Source organism: Punica granatum, chromosome 2 (assembly GCF_007655135.1).
Source record: "Punica granatum isolate Tunisia-2019 chromosome 2, ASM765513v2, whole genome shotgun sequence".
In the NCBI taxonomy this organism is placed as follows: Eukaryota; Viridiplantae; Streptophyta; class Magnoliopsida; order Myrtales; family Lythraceae; genus Punica; species Punica granatum.
The window spans coordinates 2,605,233-2,623,686 of record NC_045128.1 but is presented as its reverse complement, the minus strand read 5'-3'; the positions used below and the strand labels follow the sequence as shown (position 1 = coordinate 2,623,686).

General features: G+C 43.0%; 6 protein-coding genes across 6 annotated transcripts; all 6 read right to left on the bottom strand.

The window, feature by feature from the left end:
- Nucleotides 1-708: 708 nt before the first annotated feature.
- On the bottom strand, nucleotides 709-3,224 carry LOC116195799 (succinate dehydrogenase [ubiquinone] iron-sulfur subunit 2, mitochondrial-like). Its single transcript, XM_031525157.1, has 2 exons — nucleotides 2,362-3,224; nucleotides 709-1,147 (listed from the first exon to the last, which is right to left on the bottom strand). Exons 1-2 carry the CDS (start codon nucleotides 3,048-3,050, stop codon nucleotides 976-978), a joined length of 861 nt encoding a protein of 286 aa, XP_031381017.1. The 5' UTR covers nucleotides 3,051-3,224; the 3' UTR covers nucleotides 709-975.
- A 1,124-nt stretch (nucleotides 3,225-4,348) lies between these two features.
- LOC116196878 (zinc finger CCCH domain-containing protein 58-like) lies at nucleotides 4,349-6,157 on the bottom strand. Its single transcript, XM_031526802.1, has 5 exons — nucleotides 5,834-6,157; nucleotides 5,670-5,723; nucleotides 5,425-5,550; nucleotides 5,178-5,313; nucleotides 4,349-5,012 (listed from the first exon to the last, which is right to left on the bottom strand). The coding sequence occupies exons 1-5, from the start codon at nucleotides 6,155-6,157 to the stop codon at nucleotides 4,414-4,416; spliced, it is 1,239 nt and encodes a 412-aa protein (XP_031382662.1). The 3' UTR covers nucleotides 4,349-4,413.
- A 448-nt stretch (nucleotides 6,158-6,605) lies between these two features.
- Nucleotides 6,606-7,513, bottom strand: LOC116197852 (mavicyanin). The gene is made up of 2 exons (XM_031528106.1): nucleotides 7,226-7,513; nucleotides 6,606-7,077 (listed from the first exon to the last, which is right to left on the bottom strand). Exons 1-2 carry the CDS (start codon nucleotides 7,404-7,406, stop codon nucleotides 6,728-6,730), a joined length of 531 nt encoding a protein of 176 aa, XP_031383966.1. The 5' UTR covers nucleotides 7,407-7,513; the 3' UTR covers nucleotides 6,606-6,727.
- Nucleotides 7,514-7,802: 289 nt separating this feature from the next.
- Nucleotides 7,803-11,906, bottom strand: LOC116197851 (uncharacterized membrane protein At3g27390-like). Its single transcript, XM_031528105.1, has 10 exons — nucleotides 11,476-11,906; nucleotides 10,981-11,089; nucleotides 10,704-10,896; nucleotides 10,447-10,580; nucleotides 9,893-10,181; nucleotides 9,504-9,610; nucleotides 9,239-9,416; nucleotides 8,712-8,907; nucleotides 8,362-8,605; nucleotides 7,803-8,270 (listed from the first exon to the last, which is right to left on the bottom strand). Exons 1-10 carry the CDS (start codon nucleotides 11,567-11,569, stop codon nucleotides 8,009-8,011), a joined length of 1,806 nt encoding a protein of 601 aa, XP_031383965.1. The 5' UTR covers nucleotides 11,570-11,906; the 3' UTR covers nucleotides 7,803-8,008.
- Nucleotides 11,907-14,257: 2,351 nt separating this feature from the next.
- LOC116197829 (17.8 kDa class I heat shock protein-like) lies at nucleotides 14,258-15,118 on the bottom strand. The gene has a single exon (XM_031528080.1). It carries the CDS (start codon nucleotides 14,888-14,890, stop codon nucleotides 14,450-14,452), a length of 441 nt encoding a protein of 146 aa, XP_031383940.1. The 5' UTR covers nucleotides 14,891-15,118; the 3' UTR covers nucleotides 14,258-14,449.
- Nucleotides 15,119-15,959: 841 nt separating this feature from the next.
- Nucleotides 15,960-18,313, bottom strand: LOC116197828 (zinc finger protein CONSTANS-LIKE 7-like). Its single transcript, XM_031528078.1, has 5 exons — nucleotides 18,155-18,313; nucleotides 17,542-17,995; nucleotides 16,767-17,212; nucleotides 16,372-16,590; nucleotides 15,960-16,269 (listed from the first exon to the last, which is right to left on the bottom strand). Exons 2-5 carry the CDS (start codon nucleotides 17,963-17,965, stop codon nucleotides 16,234-16,236), a joined length of 1,125 nt encoding a protein of 374 aa, XP_031383938.1. The 5' UTR covers nucleotides 17,966-17,995; nucleotides 18,155-18,313; the 3' UTR covers nucleotides 15,960-16,233.
- Between the last annotated feature and the right edge of the window lie 141 nt (nucleotides 18,314-18,454).

Here is an 18,454-nt window from a genome sequence, read left to right as displayed (position 1 = left end):
CCCCTCTTTGCAGCACTGAACACACAGCGGTGGCTGTCTCGTAATATCGCAGTCACAACAAGCAGTGTCACAGTCATTGTTGCATCCTGCATAAGAAAAGATGGGTAAGCGAGGCATAGATATGCCGTGAGGAAGACTTATATTGCTCTGTCGCTCTACCCTGAGACGGGACACCCGATTCGTCACCTGCTACCGTAACAAAAGGAATATCCTTCACATCTAGATCTCTAGTGAACCAGGGAAGACGATTGCCCGCTCGAACAGAACTTGTCCTCAGCTCGACAAGCACTAGGAGAACTAGGAGACATCCTAATGCCTTTTGTTTCTTCGCCATTTTAACAGAAGATAACCGTTGGGTTGGTTTGAAGATTTAGCTGTGCATTAGGTGTTCTCATCCTCAGCCATCTTTATAAGCTCAACATCTGACATTTTGAATACAAATTCTTCCAAGCCAATTCGACATGAATGTCTCCCACAGATTTCTAATCAATAGATTTGCATATCATATAATGTGTGTGAATCGGACAGATACTTTATGTATACCTCATACTATCACAATGATCGGATGAGATGTATTTAACTTTGAAAACAATATGCACAATACAAACATGAAACTTACCATATGCACAAATGACTTCAGATTTACCAAACCTGGCATGGAGATGTTTTTTCAGGAGGATCTACGTCACAATGAAAGAAAGCATAGACTAGACAAGCTGGAGAAATAGATAGGCACAACTTCTCTATAATCCTTCACAGATTCATACTGGATACAAGAAATAATTTATTCGAACAAAATGATGTCAACTCTCGACCTAAGATCAATTACAAGCAGATTCAATTTGCGAATTCATTGAAATTGAGCATATATTATTCATTCCATTGGCAAACAGTTCACAAATCTGGGAAAGTGTTTCCTCCCTCTTCAGTATCATCGGTCAGAAGAGACTTGACTGCTACAAACTTATCTTCCGTCTACTTCGTCAGCTGGAGCTGCTTAATGTTTATGATTTGCTTCCCAGGATTCAGGCCCTTAGGGCAGGCTCGAGCACAGTTCAAGATTGTGTGGCACCTGTAGAGCTTGAACTCATCGTTTATAGCATCAAGTCGTTCCTTTGTGTACTCATCTCGGCTGTCACTTATCCACCTGCAAGAATTGCAATAAGATTCTATCAATGTAGAGACAAGGAAGAGAAACCGACCTCAGCAGGAAGTTAAGAAATTGTAATCCACATAACTGGAAGAAATTGCAGCAAAATGAGAGTTAATTTTATATCTTTGGGGAACCAATCAGCAGAGCCTTTTTCTGAGTTGAATGCTAGTTTCCATAAAGCTGCCTTATTCAGACAATATTTGATTAACATTCATATTAGAGAAGATCAAGGAATCTTCAGAGAGATCATCAGCCAAGAAATATCACCAGTTACTTTCACTTATAAATACAACTAAAATGTCAGTAGCAGCACTATGGCATGGATATCCTTAGAAAAACTAAGGTATCTATCACAAATTTGACAATGAAGACGGTGTCTGAGGACAATAATCCCAGCATCACGAAAAGGGAATCATCACATAACACGGACGTGGAGGATATGGCCAAATGTATCAGTAATAGCTTTTGTTTGGATTGTGGGTTATGAAGGATTATATCGATAACCCCCCTTAACCTGCAATCCAGAAAAGCTGAAAAAGCAGTTGATTTGCAGGGAAAATTGAAAGTAGGACCGACAATTTGACATCACAAAAGCTGACGGAACATCTATGCTCTGATGATGTTCCTACACCTTCCAATGATATATGAAAACAGTTTAAAATATAAGTAGATAAGCAGATTATCCACGGCGTCAAATTGAGGAATCCTACATCTTCCTCAATAAACACACTTGGGCCAATTAAATAAGATGCAATTCCTAACAGATACCAAACTCTGTCCCTTTCTATTTCAGGCATCGCTGAGACTGTTCAGAGGAACAAAGACAAACTCAAATCATGAGTTCTCGAGGATAGAAGAACCCAACACAACTTTGAATGACAAGATGTGAACATCAACAAGCCACAATGGCGGGTTAAATCATCGAGATAATCTTCCTAAGACCCGAATAGCACAAAACATCTTGAATTAGCAAGATAAGCCAAGCTCTATATTCTAAGCTGGATACAACAAACAGCCATGAATTAGTCAACCTGTGGCAATGATGCTGCAAGAAGAAATTTTGACCCCGGGAATACAAATCATGCATATATAGGTAGCAACCAAGCCAAGACGAGACAATATGGAAGAATTACAAGCAACACAACATCACAAGAAAATGAATGTAAGTAAAGACAACAATTTCCCAACGTCTTTGTTGCTGTCGTTACCTATTAGCATGGAGCAGAGCAGCAGGGCCCAGGTAAGACTCGGGGTTCCACCAGTAGCTGGGGCACGACGTGCTGCAACAAGCGCAAAGGATGCACTCGTACATGCCATCGAGCTTCGCGCGGTCCTTCTTGCTCTGAAGGATCTCCTTCCCGGGGACCGAGGGCGGGTTCTTCCTCTTGAGCCAGGGCTCGATGCTCTTGTACTGGTTGTAGAAGTTGGTCATGTCGACGACAAGGTCCTTGATCACGAACATGTGGGGCAGGGGAGTGATGGTGGTGGCGGAGCCGGAGGACTGGATCTTGGTGAGGCAGGCGAGGCCGTTGCAGCCGTCGATGTTCATGGCGCAGGACCCGCAGATCCCCTCCCGGCAGGAGCGGCGGAAGGTGAGGGAAGGGTCGATCTCGTTCTTGATCTTGATGAGGGCGTCGAGGACCATGGGCCCGCACTCCTTGAGGTCGATCTGGTAGTCCTGCAGCTCCGGCTTCGTCGGGTTGTCGGGGTTCCACCGGTAGATTGAGAAGGTCTTCGTGGTCGACGTCGCCTTTGCATGGGGCTCCACCTTCTGGGCCTCCACCTCGCTCGCGAGCAGCCTCGAGAGGATGAGCCGCGCCGGCGCGGATGGGCCGGAGCCAGTGGATGTGAGCCGGGAGATGGTGGTGGTTGTCCGACGGAGCATGGCGGTCGCCATCGTAGCCGGAAGCCTATCTCCTCGCCGCCGCCGAGAGTAGAGAAAGAAATGAGGGGGAGAAAGAGAGAGAAAGAGATGGTCAGAGGTTTCGTATCTACGGGAGAAGGGAGTGAGGAAGCCACGCGCTGCTCCGATTGGGCGGTCCGCGGCGGGGGTTCAGGTGGGTTGAAATGACCAAATTCGATACGGCTATCTATATATACACACCTATACACGTATACATATAGTTTTTTTTTTTTTTAAGCACATCTTCGAATTTCTTACAATGATAGTTCCGCAATTGTTGTAAAAAAATGAGGAATATTTTCAATACGTCGAACTCGAGGATGATGTCACTATAATGAAACAAGGAAAAAAAAAAATCATTTTTTGAGCCTTGAAGACTATAAACGTCATGTTGTATTCTTTTGTGTTACACTATATCATTTGGTACGAGCTATTCATGATCGCATGAAAGATTCTTTTCGAGGGGCATAAGTCGTCACCATAAGCATGATGACAAATAAATTTAAGTTAAGAACTGCATCGATTTTTTTTAATATATTTAAAATGTATTTTGAGTTAAAAATTGCATCACCAATTTAATTTGTCCATCTAATTCAAAATTTTGTTAAAATTATATTTTATTTTAGAATACTATTTAGTATATAAATTCAGCGATTTTAGATTAATTACCAAATTACATTTTCGGCCAACAAGTACGAATAATTGTTTTCGATAATGTTATTTATGGAAATTTAAAAAATTTAAAGGGAAGGATGAGCATTAGCCCCGTGACGATTAAATTGGGCGTCGTGGATGATTTGAGAAACAGACAGGGGAGATGACGTGGCGCATTGTGGACCGTCCGTGGACTCCTCAACGTGGTTCGCTCGCAGCCGCTGCCGTTGGATGCTTCCAAAGACTCAAGGTGTGGGTCGCACCGTCATTTCAACGACTTCCAGAATAAGATGGAGGCGCGTCTCCATCAGTCATCGGACACGTGGCATCCAGTTAATGGGCCCACAGAACCAGGTAACTTGTAGAAAGCTGGGCTGCTCTGTGGCCCACCTTACTGCCATCATTGGCCCATCATTAGCCCACCCCAAGGCCCATTAGTGGCCCACATATGGGAGAGATCGGGAGCCGATATTAATCTGGCATAAGATGGAGCAAAATTTCTAGTTTTAGGAACATGGCTGCTCTTTTCACTTATGAAAAGGTCGATTTTTGCTCGGATTTCGTTTTTTTTTTTTTAAAAAAAAAAAAGAGGGCATCAAGCTGGAAAAACGAATACGAAGAATTATAACATCCATAGAGTATCGAATGTTCTGAACTTGCATATTGCCATTGCCAATGCAATAAATATTAGCCATTACAATCCTTATTGAACCAGCTGTAACATACTACTAGAAAGCAGAATGAGCTGTGCTTCGATCCTCAAAGATGGTGAACTCCATCCATCTGCGGGTCTAAAGCCCGTAATTTGCTGCGGCGTTGGGCACAGTCCCATAAAGTTCGATCTCCTTTGGGTGGTCGAACCTGCAAGCACTTCCACTTGGGCAGATGCCACAGAGCTCGTAGCTGGGACAAAGTTTCCTCTCCTGTAAAATGAGACGATTGCAGAAATGGGCAATAACCAAATGTTAGTGCTGGCAATGGAATGGATCAATTGGGACGTGGGACAAGAGAGCGAACTTACCTGCATAAAGTTGAAAATTGGATTCCCGATGTTCATGGCACAGGAGGTTGCAGAAAGAGCTTGGATCTTCGGATGGTGAAAACGGCACAAAGATTTGTACTTGCAGTCTCCAGTTTTGATGTGATGAGGACACTCAGGTTGCCCAGGACGTTCTGGGAATATATCGGCACGTATCAGGCTTCTGTCAATTGACAAAGAACCGTGCTGTCCTCCCTTCTTTTTGCACCATTGGTTCCTAGGGGCATTGTGGGATCCATGATCATATCTCCTTGGAGGAAGGCCTACAGAATTGGAAATGTTCGTGAGGCATGAATTAACTCGATTTACTCATTGTATATCACAATATTACCAAGGACGGGTATGTAAGCATTGTTGTGAACTGACCTCATACTGTGAAACTTTCGGGTCTCCCGTTCCAGTCACTTGGTAGTACTTGGTGCCTAAACCTGACAAATTCTCAGAAGAGTTCGAGCCATAATGGCTGCCATCTCCGGTAACCACCGGTTCCGGATGCTGCAGCCTGCAATTAGGCCCATATGTGTAGAAACCACATGCCATGTAAGATGGGCATTGTTTTGGTCCCTGCAGACATGTTTATCGTTGCCTTCGGCTTTAATAAAAACTCTGGCAGTTTACAATCCAGGTGGTGCCTTACGCATCGAGAAAGTTGCAGCAGATAAAAGAGTAGTTTACCTGTGTCATCGGGACAAGCAAATTACTCTCGAGGTCGGGCTGCTCCATCTTGACATGTTGTCCTATCCAGATGTGGCTATATCTGCAAGCTTCTCCAAACTTGCATCCTCTGGAGCTGTAGTAGTACTACAGAATCAGAAGTTCCAAGGTTAATAACATTCACGCTGATAATGCAACAGAGGACCGAGAATTGTCACTTCCACAGGAAATTTTTTTGAACAGATCAAGAACACCCGAATGCGAACCTTGCATTCTACTTTCTTGGTCCGCTGCAGATGCTCTTCATTGTCAGCCCCCTCCTTTGGATTATTCAACAGCAAACAATAAGTAAAATAGGAAGGTGCTGTTTCACAATCAAACACGAAAAAGAGATTGGAAAGAAAAATCGATAAGAGGAATCAAGAAGCACCTGATTAGTCCTTGGAGGTGAGTGATTCAACTCGCAAGAAGAACCATACATGCACATCCGAGTTCGGAGAAAAAACGGACAGTCTTTCTTATAAGGCCTCAGCGGGAGTTCCGCTCCTTGGACACTACGAATACTGGAAGAGCTGCCATTTGTCTCTCCGACAGTGATCCCCTGAAGCTGCTTCATCAGGGCTTGCTCCTTCTCCGAATCAAGCTTCCTGATCAGGGTTTGCACCTTCTCCGAATCAAGGAAAGGGGACCTGAATGCTGCGATAATGGCCTGCTCTTCGAGTGAGAGAGAAGGGGAGAATTCGAAACTTGCCATTGCTTTTCTCATTTATTCCTGATCAGAATGTTTGATGCCTTCAAACAGTCGACTTATTTATACTACGTGCCACGCATTACGAAGTTGGCAAGTGAATTTATCAAGCAACGGGACGTTCCGAATCCTTCTTTGTGCTGCTTCGAAATATGTTTTCCACATGCCAAATATGAATTTCCGGTTCAATCTTATCCTCCTAATTTTTCGACTGTGGTAGTAGAATCGCCATGAAACACGTCTCCATAAATATATTTCCGAAAATGCGACGTCGACTTCCATGATCTTCTTGGCCTTCTATTTTTCTTTTGATTTTTATACATCGACATTCCTCGAAGTTTGTTCAGAAAAGCAAGATAGATATTTCAATTGCCTGGGGATAAATAACGGGTTCCATGAAGCTTTGATGAGAATGAAGCACGAACGGGAAGAAAACTGAATCGATTTGCACTCCTAAAAGCAGAGCAAGCTCTGCATAGCATCAACAGGAATAAAACGGAAACGAAACAGAATTGAATGAAAAACTATAGGAAGACGAAACAAATCGAACCTGCTACCTGTTTTTCACTGAACAAACTAAAAACTGACAGAAACAACATGAGCCAGAGCCAACACAAAAGGAACGAGCATTGAGGCGGGAAAGACTGGGAAGAGTTCTGCTGGTGCAACCGGAGAAGCTGCAGATGAAGATGAAGGAGAGCTGCCCCTGCCGGACTCCGACTCATCGGAGGACATGACCTTGACGATCATCCTCTGCCCCTTCTCACAGTGGCCCGAGACTCCACTGATGAAGTAGAAGGACCCAGAGTGGTTGAAGACGTAGACCGTGTTACCAGTGTTGGAGAAAAAGGCTGGGCGAGTCGAGTTGCACTTCTTGTACTCTGCCTCCGTAACCGCCATCACCGAGTCCTTCAGGTACTTGAAATCTGCAAAACAGGAAGATGGACATCACGACCTTTCCTGGAAATTACATTAGTCACAAGGAAGCCATCAGACACGTTCTATATGCATCTTGCATCTCTCAGGACGAGCTGATATATGCCAAACATCTGATAGAAGATAACTAGAACTTACGGATGTTGTCGCCGACTCGGAACCGGTTCTCGGAAGCCCAATCATTGTACAGCTTAGAGTCATTTGCCGGGGGAACCACCCATCCCTCAGGCCCACCAACCTCGAACTCGAAGCAACTCACACAGCAGACAATGACGCAGATGGTGATCAAGAACAGACCCGACACAGACTTCGACGCCATCGCCGAGCAGCACCACTTGCTTAGCAACTGCTTAGGCTGATAATGCTTTCTCCAATGGCTACAAGACCAACGGAGTGAATGTGCAGTTGAATGCTCAGACACCTGAGGTTTGCTTTTAATAGGCAGAGTGGCAAAGGTGGGGTCCGAGTTAGTTACTTAGGTGGAAATGGAGGTAGTGGGGATTAACGGTTTCCCCACACATCCTTTGACTCGGTCAGCTGCTCTTTTTTTTTTTCCCCCTTTTTTTTTTTCAAGAAAACAATTAAGAAAAATAATACAGTAGTGCACATAATCAAGAGATTATCGAGCCACTGGATACTGTTCAAATCCAGCGTCTTGGCGGTATTCTGCATGTTTGGGTTATCCGGATTCAAGTATGCAGGTTTAAAAAGAGAATTCAAACTCCCGAAGGCAATATGTGCTTGTAATTTCATATATCAATCGCATCAGTCTTACAAAATGGACCTGGTCAAGATCGTATACTGCTAAACTTCTGTCCCTGCTAACATACATCTCAGTTCTCCAGTAAATCGAGCTTGTTTTACCTCCACGTTAATAATCAGATGATAGAAAGTAAAGAGTTAAGCTGTAAAGATTGTCTCTCATGACTCAATTTCTACATCTCTCATGTCCTGCTGTGACTCCACATCGGACCTGCGATTGCTTTTCCCGTTCTTGAAGGATTTCTGACTGAATATACGAACGATAAATGCGCTTTTTGACCGCTCAACTTTTTGTGAACCATTGACAGAATCACTTCTGACATTCTTCTTTGCAAGATCTTCTGATAACATCCTAGCTAAAGCATCGAAGCGGCGACGAAAAGTTGGATACCTCGAAGCAGATCTTGTAATCCCACGAAGCCTTCAGGACGAATAACAAATATCATAGTTATCAGAGGGGAAATGAGACAACAATGAGAATGAGAACAGGGATGAACTGCTCTTTTGTTTACCTGCGAGCTAATGCATCGAGTTCAGCTCTTTTACGCTCGGATTCAGGAGGCGAGCCTATATATGCATTCTTCAACCTATCAGGGTTGCCACTCAAAAGTACGAGTTTGCCAAGGTAGTCCTCTTCGGCAACAGTAAGATTCTCTGCTTTGATCTGATCTTTGATGATCAAAAGTGGATTGAGAAACCAGTCAAATACGGTATCTTTAGGCCTGTTTGTGCTCGTCAGCTCGGTTTTACCATCATCTGGATCAATGAAGCTGTTTCTGATTAGCTAAAACAAGAACAGCGAAGAAAGAAGCTCATGGGAAATATTAACCGATTTTTTTGTTGAAGGAAACATGTTACTTACTCAACAATATACCCACAGAGTTTGCTTTGACGGAGTTCAAAAGTGACTGAAGGAGGCAATATGCTGGCAAGCCTATGGTTAGTACTCCGGTACCTTTCCCCGATTTGGCATCTTCAATATCTTGAGATGTTATTAATCCTTCATACACTAGTCTTTCTCCTTGATGCTGACACTCGTTGAACAGACCATCGAGTAACTACAAATACCAAAAAGGTTTGCTCAGTTGCAAAAACGATCTTAAAAATTTTATTTCTTGAAAATGAGGCTTTTAGGCTTTGGTTTGGCAAGTCTACATCTTTCCCTAGCCAGGGCCAGGCTTGGAGTAGCCCCTGGAAGATCAGGCACCACCTCAGCCCAGCCTGTACCTGGACTATGATCAGGTCATAAGACCAGGGGGTTGGTATGACAAGGCCAAGTACATGCCAACACTATATGAACAGGATAGTATTAAAATGTACAAGGCATAGTACTTCCTGCCCTATGCCGGAATTGCAAGGAAGACCAAAGTTTAGAGCGACAGATAATACCTCAAGTGGCGTCAACTCCAGAATGGCATTTTTAAATGAGGTGGCCCTGGTCGGTGGGTTCTTACTAAAGGAGCTACGCTTGGAGAAGGAAGTTTCATGAGAGGGGGTTGGTGCTGAGAAAGAAGCTTCATGAGGGGGGTTTGGTTCTACATCATCATTCTTTGTGCTGTACTGCAGTCTGTTGAACCCAAATACGTGTATGATTTATCAGGTCCAAAGTACAAATACAAGCATGATAGCCAACTAAAAATGTCCAAGTGTGAACCTTGGAAAGCAGGATCCTTCTCTCATGTCAAGGATGTCGTTGCTGTATTCGTCGTAGATTGAGATGGATGCTACAATGTAGCGAAGCCCCATCCAGAAGGAGGACTCCTGCAGCTGCAAACTCTTAGATTCTAATCCACAAGCTCAAGCACATAGAAAGGAATGCAAATGTTCAAGATTATAGTTTGTATTATTCGATTGGCAGGTTACTAAAAGGTTTTTAATCGGTTCAAAAGCCCATGAAGAAAATGACCAAAAAGTGATTTATCAGTGATGGTTTGAGCAGATATGACACACGTTAGTCTCGTACCCGTAAAGAGAAAAATGGCTATTATAGCAAGAGAGAGTTAACATGCGAGATAAAATAATATACGTTAGTATGGAGATAACCTGATAAACAACCACCCCAGCATAAGCCCCAAGGAAGATGCTTGATGCAATGGAGCCTAGCACTGCCCCAGCAACGGCCAACGGCCACAGTATGATGGCAAGTCCCGCAAATGGCACACATATTGTCTCCAAGAAAGGGCCTTCACGACCAATAAGATCGTGAAACAAACGGTGCCAACCTTTGAAGAGCATGTAAGGGCTCTTGTACAGGGCAATTAGTGAGATCATTGGCATGTCAACTAGGAAGCAAAGTACCCCTGCTATAACAGCTCCAGGAATATGTAGCAATCTGCACGGATACTGGCAAAAGTTAATACCATACGATATTTCAAAGGCAAAAGCTTGCTGGTCATGTCCTTAGGCATAGAAATGCAATCATATCACATTTCAACTGGTTATATATATTTCCAGGCTTTCACGGTTTTTTTCCTTCATGGAATTAAGCAGATATTAGGAGAACTTATAACACCTCCGTAAGTGTAATCCTATCTTAACAATCTTCTCTTCGTCTCATTACAATTTGTTAGCTTCAAAATACAAACAAAGACATGGACCTGATCTCATGGTATTTTCCATCAGGAGACTCCTGTCGAAGATCAGCCATATAAGAAAAGTAGGAATGGAAACAAACATCTGCAAAATCCCTTATTGTAGTAAAGCTTCCTTTGATGGTGCTCCAAGTCCCATCCTGGAAATTTTGTAATGAATTTTCGCATCAAATGTCACTTCGTAGACAAGCCAAAAAGACCAAATATAAACTTGAGAAGAAGAAAAACAGAAAGAAAGAGTAACTCTACACTGTTCAACATACGTAGAAACAGTGGAAAAATTCGTTGGACTTCCCCTCTCCAACAGCATCAAAGGTAGCATATATCGGTGAGAGAAACCCAAAAGCTGCTCCACCTACAATACTTCCCACGATTCCAACCACCGGCCATATGATCAAGGGAATTGGCATGCATACAAAGAGGACGAGCTTGAGGATAGGACCCAGTTGCTTTGAACTGCATGATAAAGTAACGAGCAGTGAAAAAGATTAAAAACAGAACCTGGATAAGAGTTCGCGAGAATAAATCTGAACAGGTTACCAGAATATAGAGTAGTAAGTCCAGACACAGTGAACTGGCCAGAGACCCAATATGATCGCCAAGTTCCCGAAAGTCATGGTAAGGCATATCAAGGGGCAGAAAATAATACCTGCATATAAAAACTAAGGCATAAGCTCCTCGATGGAGTATTCTTCTACTATTTGATTCAGGGAAAAATCATACTAGCTTATTTGGAAAAGGAGTTTGCCTATCCAAAGAAGGAGAAACTGATTGTCAAGATTCAATCAAAAGTCTATTCGACTGAACATAGTCCGCATTCATCAGAATCAACCGACCAAAATATATACTTCAGCAAACAAAAGTAGACATACAATCAAATACTCCTCGTGGAATTTAAAAGCACAAAACATTTCAGAACAATTTTCTGAAGGCGGCAAATTTCTTATTTTCCGGACAAAGGGGCAGAGAAGAACTTCTGCAGAACAAAGAAATGAAAGAAACGAGATAGCTAAACGAGGAACAGAGGGACTTTACCCTTGATTGTCCCGAGTAAGAGGAGCCCAATGAAGTAAGGCAAGAAGCATATGAAATTCCATATAGAAGATAAAACCCCTCTTGGGGGCTCCATGTCTCAATCTCTCCCTTCAGACCAACAGCTCCCAGATCTGCTGAATACACCTCACACCCATTTCAGGGCCGTCACTGCGGACCCAAAAGGAGTGCCATTTCACGCATTTGGTGTCACCGCAAGAACAAGAAAATCAAGAACCCGGAAGGAAGAGAACAAGAACTGTGCAGTAGCTCTTCTAATGCGAATCTTGTCCAGGTTGCGGGTCGAGTAGAGACAAACTGCGTAGTGGACTGTTTTGGGACCAAACACTGAGGAAGAGATTAACGGGGACAGAGAGAGACAGAGAGCGGTTGCTGTCAAAGAATCAACAGCAGAGTAATCAAACCAGCTTAGCTCATCCCTGTTCTGTCGGATTTCCTCGGAGATTATATTTATTTTCCTCAGGTTTTATTGCATCATATAATTTAACTTTAATAGATATTTTTAGATCTATCTTTAACATTATTTTTCTACCTAAGGTATCTAACATTGCTATTTTTATTTTACCATCTAGCCCCTGAGGGATAAATTATGATATCAAACTAACAACGTTGTGATACTTCGCGTAAAAAATAATATTGAACTAAAATTAAAAACACCATCAAATGTTAGGTTATGTATTGCAATTGACGCTTTTGATAATTACTAAATTCTGTGTGCTTAGAGGAAAGCGAAGACCTTTGGGCCCCGCACACTTCTCTAAAAATAAACGAACTTTTTTTTTTCCCAACTGATACTTCAAATAGTGGCATTTTTTTTTATGCTTCAAATAAGCTTTGAGGACTGCATAGAAGTTTGAAGCAACCAATTGGAGAACAGCTTTTGAATAAACAAAGATCAACTGGGTTTCTCTAAAAAAACGAAAATGATTTATTTTTGGATTAATAAAAAAAATCACAAACATTTCACATTTTAACAAGGGTAAATTACAAAAAAAACCCAAATTTTGTAAAATGTCTCAATTTTGTCCTAAATTTTGTTTTGTAACAGAAAAAACCATAAATTTTCTAAAATGTCTCAAAAATGACCTTCGTTATAACTTTCGTCAATTTTTGCTACGTGTGACCTACGTGGACTGTTAAAGGGACCCACCATTAGCAACAAAAATTGACGAAAGTTATAACGGAGGTCATTTTTGAGATATTTTAGAAAACTTATGGTTTTTTTGTTACAAAACAAAATTTATGACAAAACTGAGACTTTTTACAAAATTTGGGTTTTTTTTTGTAATTTGCCCTTTTAACAATTCTATTATTAACTTTAATCCTTAACAATATACAATTTTTCGATTTGACAATGATTCTAGCACGACGTCAAATTTTCTGTTAATTTGGACGGAATCGAAGTTACAGAGGGCGCCAACGACCCCAATCCGACCGCGGTCAATCAAGGTGGTGGTGGCATCAAGGCCCTACCCCTGGGTAATCGAGAGAACCCTTAAATTGGATATTTCCCCTATTCCGACAAGTGGAGCCACAATCCCAGCCATCACTCCCGATTAGGGTCGTCGGCGCCTTCTCCCCGATTGGACTTGCCGGCGTTCTCTGTGCCTTCGATTCCGTCCAGATTAACGAAAATTTGACGTCGTGACAGAATTGTTATCAAATCGAAAGTTTGTGCATTTTTAGATTAAGAAAAAAAGTTCGTGTTAAAATTGTTAAAATGTGAAAAGTTTATGCATTTTTTAGTTTAACCCTTTATTTTTTGAGTTGTGAATTTTGAAAACTTGATCTTGAACATTTTTCATATTTGTTACTTTAATTCATACAGTAATCTTGAGAACGCGAGAAACATTAACTGCCACGGCAAAAATGACAACAATCTTTTGAATTACTTTAATTACCTTTTTGGCCACTTGAGGAGTGGAGGAGCATCTGAACTTTTATTTTTCTATTTGGTAACAATATGTTCTGTCGCGAGGAAATATTAAGTGGACTCACACGTCAAAGGAACAAGTGTTAGTTCAAATCAAATACCAAAATAAATAAATAAAAAATCAAATAAGTATCATGGACTCCACAAATGTGCTTGATATTGAATGAAAAATTCCATAAAATTAGTCTCATCTAATATTACCTCATATTATTTTTTTTATGAATAATTGCCTCATAGATTATGATTCCGAATCCTTATTTTGTTTGTCAATGTCAGAAAGGACAGATCATTAAAATAAAAGTCGAGTGTCACCATGTGATTGGCTCCTCTTTCTCACATTGGGGAGCTAAATAGATCTTATTAAACTAAAATAAGATAAATCTATCCATCAATTTAAGTGATTCAATATCTCTACTTTTTATCCTTAAATAAAATATTTGGGATTGATTATATAAGTGAAAAAATCTAGGATTAAAAGAGCCTTATTAATAATAATTGATCTAGTTCAAATATAAATTAATCAAGATTCTTTGAATTTTTAGGTACTAAAAAATATAGATTGAAAAAAAGATATGCTAAGAATATGGTGATAGTGAAGATTATAGCTCACGCGGTCCAAAATCTAGGAATATAGCCGAAGTTGTTCAAGATTAATAGAAACGAGTAAAATCTTGTCCAATCTCGATAAATTGAAATTTAACGTATAACATTGGACCGGACAATCATTAGTATATTTTTCTATTAAGAGAAACCTTTTTCAATCATAATACATATATATATATATATATATATAGGTTATTTCTTCGTAGTTTATGAACTTTGATTCTCGTGTTGGGTGATATAAAAGCAACCTTTTATTTATGAGTTTATACATCGAATGTCTTCACGACACATTACACACATCTAACGTATTATAGGAGAGAAAAAAGCGAAATAAACCACACGTAACAGAAGTGCATATTCAACAAAACATTTACGACATTTCCATATTGCATCTCGATAAAGCGCAATGCGATCGATTCATCAGTTCTTGCCCTCCTGAATCTCGATCTTCCTCGATTCCGGCTTCTTCACCTCCTGCTTGGGGATCGTCACGGTGAGGACCCCATTCTCCATGGAGGCCTTGACCTGATCCGTCTTCGCGCTCGGAGGCAGCTTAAACCTCCTTAGGAACTTACCGCGGCACCGTTCCACGCGGTGCCACTTATCGGTGCTGCCCTCCTTGCCCTTCTCCTGGTCCGGCTCGTCAGTGGTCTTCCTCTCCCCGCTGATCTTGAGAACACTGTCCTCGTCGATCTCCACCTTGACCTCATCTTTCTTGAGGCCTGGGAGGTCGACCACGAAGATGTGAGCCTCGGGGGTCTCCTTCCAGTCAGTCGGGGTGCTAAGGACGGGGCACTTGTTGACCATCGAGAGGAACGGGTCGAAGGTCTCGTCCCCGAAGATCCGAGAAATGAGAGACATCGTCCTCCTAACTTGAATATGGAAAGGCAAGAATTCAACTCTTTTGCTTAATGCAAGTGCTGGGTCTTGGTGGATTGTTCTGATCAACTGTGGTCTGAGGGATTGGTGGGCGTGAGTGGTGGATTTATAGATCAATCAGACAACAGACATGTCTTGAATGTTCTTGGCTCTTCTTCGACAGGAACTTAGAGTTCCAAAGTGAATTGAGTATCAATGATTAAGATGTTGGAAACATCAGGAGGAGGAACATTGAAGATGTTCTACGACGTTCCATGTTTATGGACACATCGATACAATACCCAGTACAGCTGCTTGAACATTCTAAAACTTTCCGTCTTCAATCCGAACTGCTTAGAGCCCAAATGGCAAAACAAGACTGTGGCTGTAGGCTTCATATTTGCCCTTCTACTGGGCCCAGCCCAACTCGAGCATTTCGTGTCGATTGTTATCCCACGAGGCGGCGTCTTGTTCTCGAAAACTTTCATACATGTATCGCATACCATCACTTTTCACGTGATGGTATAGTTGTGGTCTGCCGGAGGTGCCGATTTTACCTCAACCTTGCAAAAGTAACTGTCCGCGATGCATGGGTTGTATGTTACATGCCATTTCGCGTCTCTTTCGTTGCGAATTAAGGACATTTCTCAACTGGACTCGTAAGACTGATGATATCAAGAAGTGGATGATAAGGAGCTGCTCTTTGTTAACAGAAGAGAGCAGAGCAAACTGATCATGCCCGAGGAAGGGCCGCGTGCTCGATCGGTCTCGTGCTCCCGTTCCTGTCAACAAAAACCTTAACATTATCCTTCCTTTAGTTGCTGCAGGAAAAAGATGAAACTTGCTGGCCTTCATAGTTGAGGTGTGTCCGTAAGTTCGAACAGCTGCTGTCGATTTCTATCAGTCCAGAAAATTAAGCTTGCAGCCAAGTGCAGTCACAGGTATTAGTTAACAGTTTTAGGTCTCGTAAATTCAATCACTACGACTGGACTACGCTTAATATATGATTCATCGAACTTTGTCGATTTGGTCAGTTTATGAACCTGGCATAAATATGGAAGCCCGTCTAAAGAAAAGCAAACGAACGATCTTCCTTTGTGTATATTGCACGCGCTTTATTTAATTTTCACCGTTGCGGTGCCATCTAAATTTCTAATCCTGTTCTTCCTACTTGCATGTCCGATCTTACATCCCTGGGCGACGATTGTAAACTAAACAACATCCAAAGAACAACAGGTTTTAGGATAGATGGAGGAGAAAGACAGGCACATCATCCATTGACAAGGGCTCTCTTCCTTTCCTCCCTTTTCGACCATTCGATAAAACTACACATATCTGCAGAGTCTCTAATCGTCTTCACTACTCCTCCTCACGAATCGACCCTGCAAGAAACCGCAGCAGTTGGGTCTAAGATATATGCAGAGATCATACAGGACATCGAGCATCGGTTTATGGAAGTTCTGGCAGGTGAAGAAGATGTATACCTTGATTCGAGGTCGCTTCTCGGCGTTGAGCTTCCGGACTTCGTATCTAATTCGTTTAGAGAAGAGCCTGTTCTGCCTTTTCTCCTTGTACCGCAAGACGCTCGCTTCTCTTTGCCTGGACCTCCCTTCCTTTTCCTCTGGCATCGAGTTGCCGCCATCTATCTTCTGATCGGGGACAGTCCATACATTTGCACTACTTCCCCATCTATCACTCAGCCCCTGCAAGCAACACGTCGTTTAACTTCTTAAACTCGGAATACACATATCATATAAAGCTCGGACTCTTATTTGCTCGACAGTTTTGGAACATCGAGATGGTTTTGCAAGCAGCACACTCGATTCGCAACAATTAGGTATGTAGCCCCGACGAGAAATAAGAGGGAGCGAGATCTCACATTATTAACGGTGGAGTCAAGCCCGGGATGTTCAGCGTTGAGCTCAGGGACTCTCTGTGGAGCCTCATGATGATGATAGTGAAGAGGCCCGCCATTATAACCAATGAAGAGTGACCCCTTATCGGACCAGCTATTCAGAATCTCCTCGTAGTCGAGCTTCAACAGAAGCCCTCCCGACCATCGTTCCCCCTCCCCCCTCGGTTGCCGCTGCCAACATCCCTGCCCCCTGTCCCGATCACTACTATTGGCAGCCGCTGAGCAGCTGCTCACTTCCTCCGGCTCCTGGTCGGGTTGCGCCTTCCTTTCCACCACCTCGTTGTAGCTCACCCACTTCTCCTCCTCCTCCCTCCCCCCGCTCTTCATTGCCGCCCGTACCAGCAGCGAGCTCCGGTGCTGATGATCTCCTCTGCCATAGTCCGCACCGTCCCTCAGCCGCGGCACAGAATCTGCCGGGAAAACAAAACCTTGTTCAAGTAAACATTAAGAAATAAACCGAAATATTTATCAATGTTACATCGAATACATCAAACAAACATGTCGAGTCTATCATAGATCTCGTAAAAATTGTGCAAATCACTTGTAAATTTTGGCAGATGGCCCCTCTTTAGCATGATCTAAGAATATGAATCGATGGCATACACAAGTTATGCGATATTAATTCTTCACTATCTTACAGCATGCCAAAACATATTAAGCAAAATGTGATGCATAACACATAAAATATATATATGTATATGTAGCAGGATCATTGAATAGGAGGCGAGAGAGAGCCCACCCCGACTCCCGACGGAACCCTCCTCCGAGCACGCCACGGCGGCAGCCTCTCCGCCATCGAGGAGGCCGTTGAGTGTCGTGGCACTCGTATCTTCCCCGTTGAAGAGGAGGTTAACGTTCACGTTCTCTTCGTAGTGGCTCTGGACGTCCTTGGTCTCGTCAACGAGGCCGCCGCTGGCTGCCTCCTCCGGGTGCAGGGGGAACAGGCTGAGCTGCTGGTGATGCTGGCGGGCCCGCTGTTTCCGGCGGTGGCGCCGGTCGTCGGTCATCTCAGCGGCGGTGGCGGAGAGCTCGATGCGGAGGAGACTGAGGAACTTGGGCTTCCGGGTCCTGGTTCTCGATCTCCGGGATGCATGCCTTCGATCCCCGTCACTTGCTCGCATGCTAATGCCAGGAGTTGGAGAAGGAGAAGAGGGTGAAGACATTCTTGTGACACATCCCCTCCCCTATTCACTCTTTTGTCACGAGGGGAAAAGATAATTAATAAACGGAAATTAAAGAAAAATCCGGTATTGGGCGCCCTTAGAACACGCATAAGCGACATGACATATGAATCAATCTCAGTTTTATACGCATCGAAAACATTTAGTCGTCGATTGAAATAAGGGACTTACTCCGGGAGTTATCATGATCGATAATGAGTATCGCTACACTGAATCCCCATGTTCGTCGATCCATCGAAAGTGGTGGCTGGCTCTTAGTATGCAATGCAGGTGCTCTACGGGGAAAAGCGGAATTGGAGGGGCCAAAAGCGGGTGAGCTTTTTCGAGGACAGGGCCCACCCTGGGATTTAAGGAGAAGGGGGAGTGAAAGTGATGGCGATCGGTTTGCTTTCTTTGGACACGTGGCGGCATTGGATTGGGTGAAGGAGCGGATTGTGTTGTGTTATCTAGATTTCGTCCTGCTGTGATAGG

Coding starts and splice junctions, on each gene's coding strand:
- LOC116197852 (XM_031528106.1), bottom strand. CDS start 7,406: ATGGCGTCGAAGTCTGTGTCGGGTCTGTTCTTGATCACCATCTGCGTC. Junction 7,078..7,225: donor CCGAGTCGGCGACAACATCC/GTAAGTTCTAGT, acceptor CCTGTTTTGCAG/ATTTCAAGTACCTGAAGGAC.
- LOC116195799 (XM_031525157.1), bottom strand. CDS start 3,050: ATGGCGACCGCCATGCTCCGTCGGACAACCACCACCATCTCCCGGCTC. Junction 1,148..2,361: donor GCTCTGCTCCATGCTAATAG/GTAACGACAGCA, acceptor CAATTCTTGCAG/GTGGATAAGTGACAGCCGAG.
- LOC116197829 (XM_031528080.1), bottom strand. CDS start 14,890: ATGTCTCTCATTTCTCGGATCTTCGGGGACGAGACCTTCGACCCGTTC.
- LOC116197851 (XM_031528105.1), bottom strand. CDS start 11,569: ATGGAGCCCCCAAGAGGGGTTTTATCTTCTATATGGAATTTCATATGC. Junction 10,581..10,703: donor AATTTTTCCACTGTTTCTAC/GTATGTTGAACA, acceptor CAAAATTTCCAG/GATGGGACTTGGAGCACCAT. Junction 9,417..9,503: donor GAAGGATCCTGCTTTCCAAG/GTTCACACTTGG, acceptor TGGGTTCAACAG/ACTGCAGTACAGCACAAAGA.
- LOC116197828 (XM_031528078.1), bottom strand. CDS start 17,965: ATGTCTTCACCCTCTTCTCCTTCTCCAACTCCTGGCATTAGCATGCGA. Junction 17,213..17,541: donor GGGTTCCGTCGGGAGTCGGG/GTGGGCTCTCTC, acceptor TTTTCCCGGCAG/ATTCTGTGCCGCGGCTGAGG. Junction 16,591..16,766: donor TTGACTCCACCGTTAATAAT/GTGAGATCTCGC, acceptor TGTTGCTTGCAG/GGGCTGAGTGATAGATGGGG.
- LOC116196878 (XM_031526802.1), bottom strand. CDS start 6,157: ATGGCAAGTTTCGAATTCTCCCCTTCTCTCTCACTCGAAGAGCAGGCC. Junction 5,724..5,833: donor CACCTCCAAGGACTAATCAG/GTGCTTCTTGAT, acceptor AATAATCCAAAG/GAGGGGGCTGACAATGAAGA. Junction 5,551..5,669: donor CCAAGAAAGTAGAATGCAAG/GTTCGCATTCGG, acceptor CTGATTCTGTAG/TACTACTACAGCTCCAGAGG.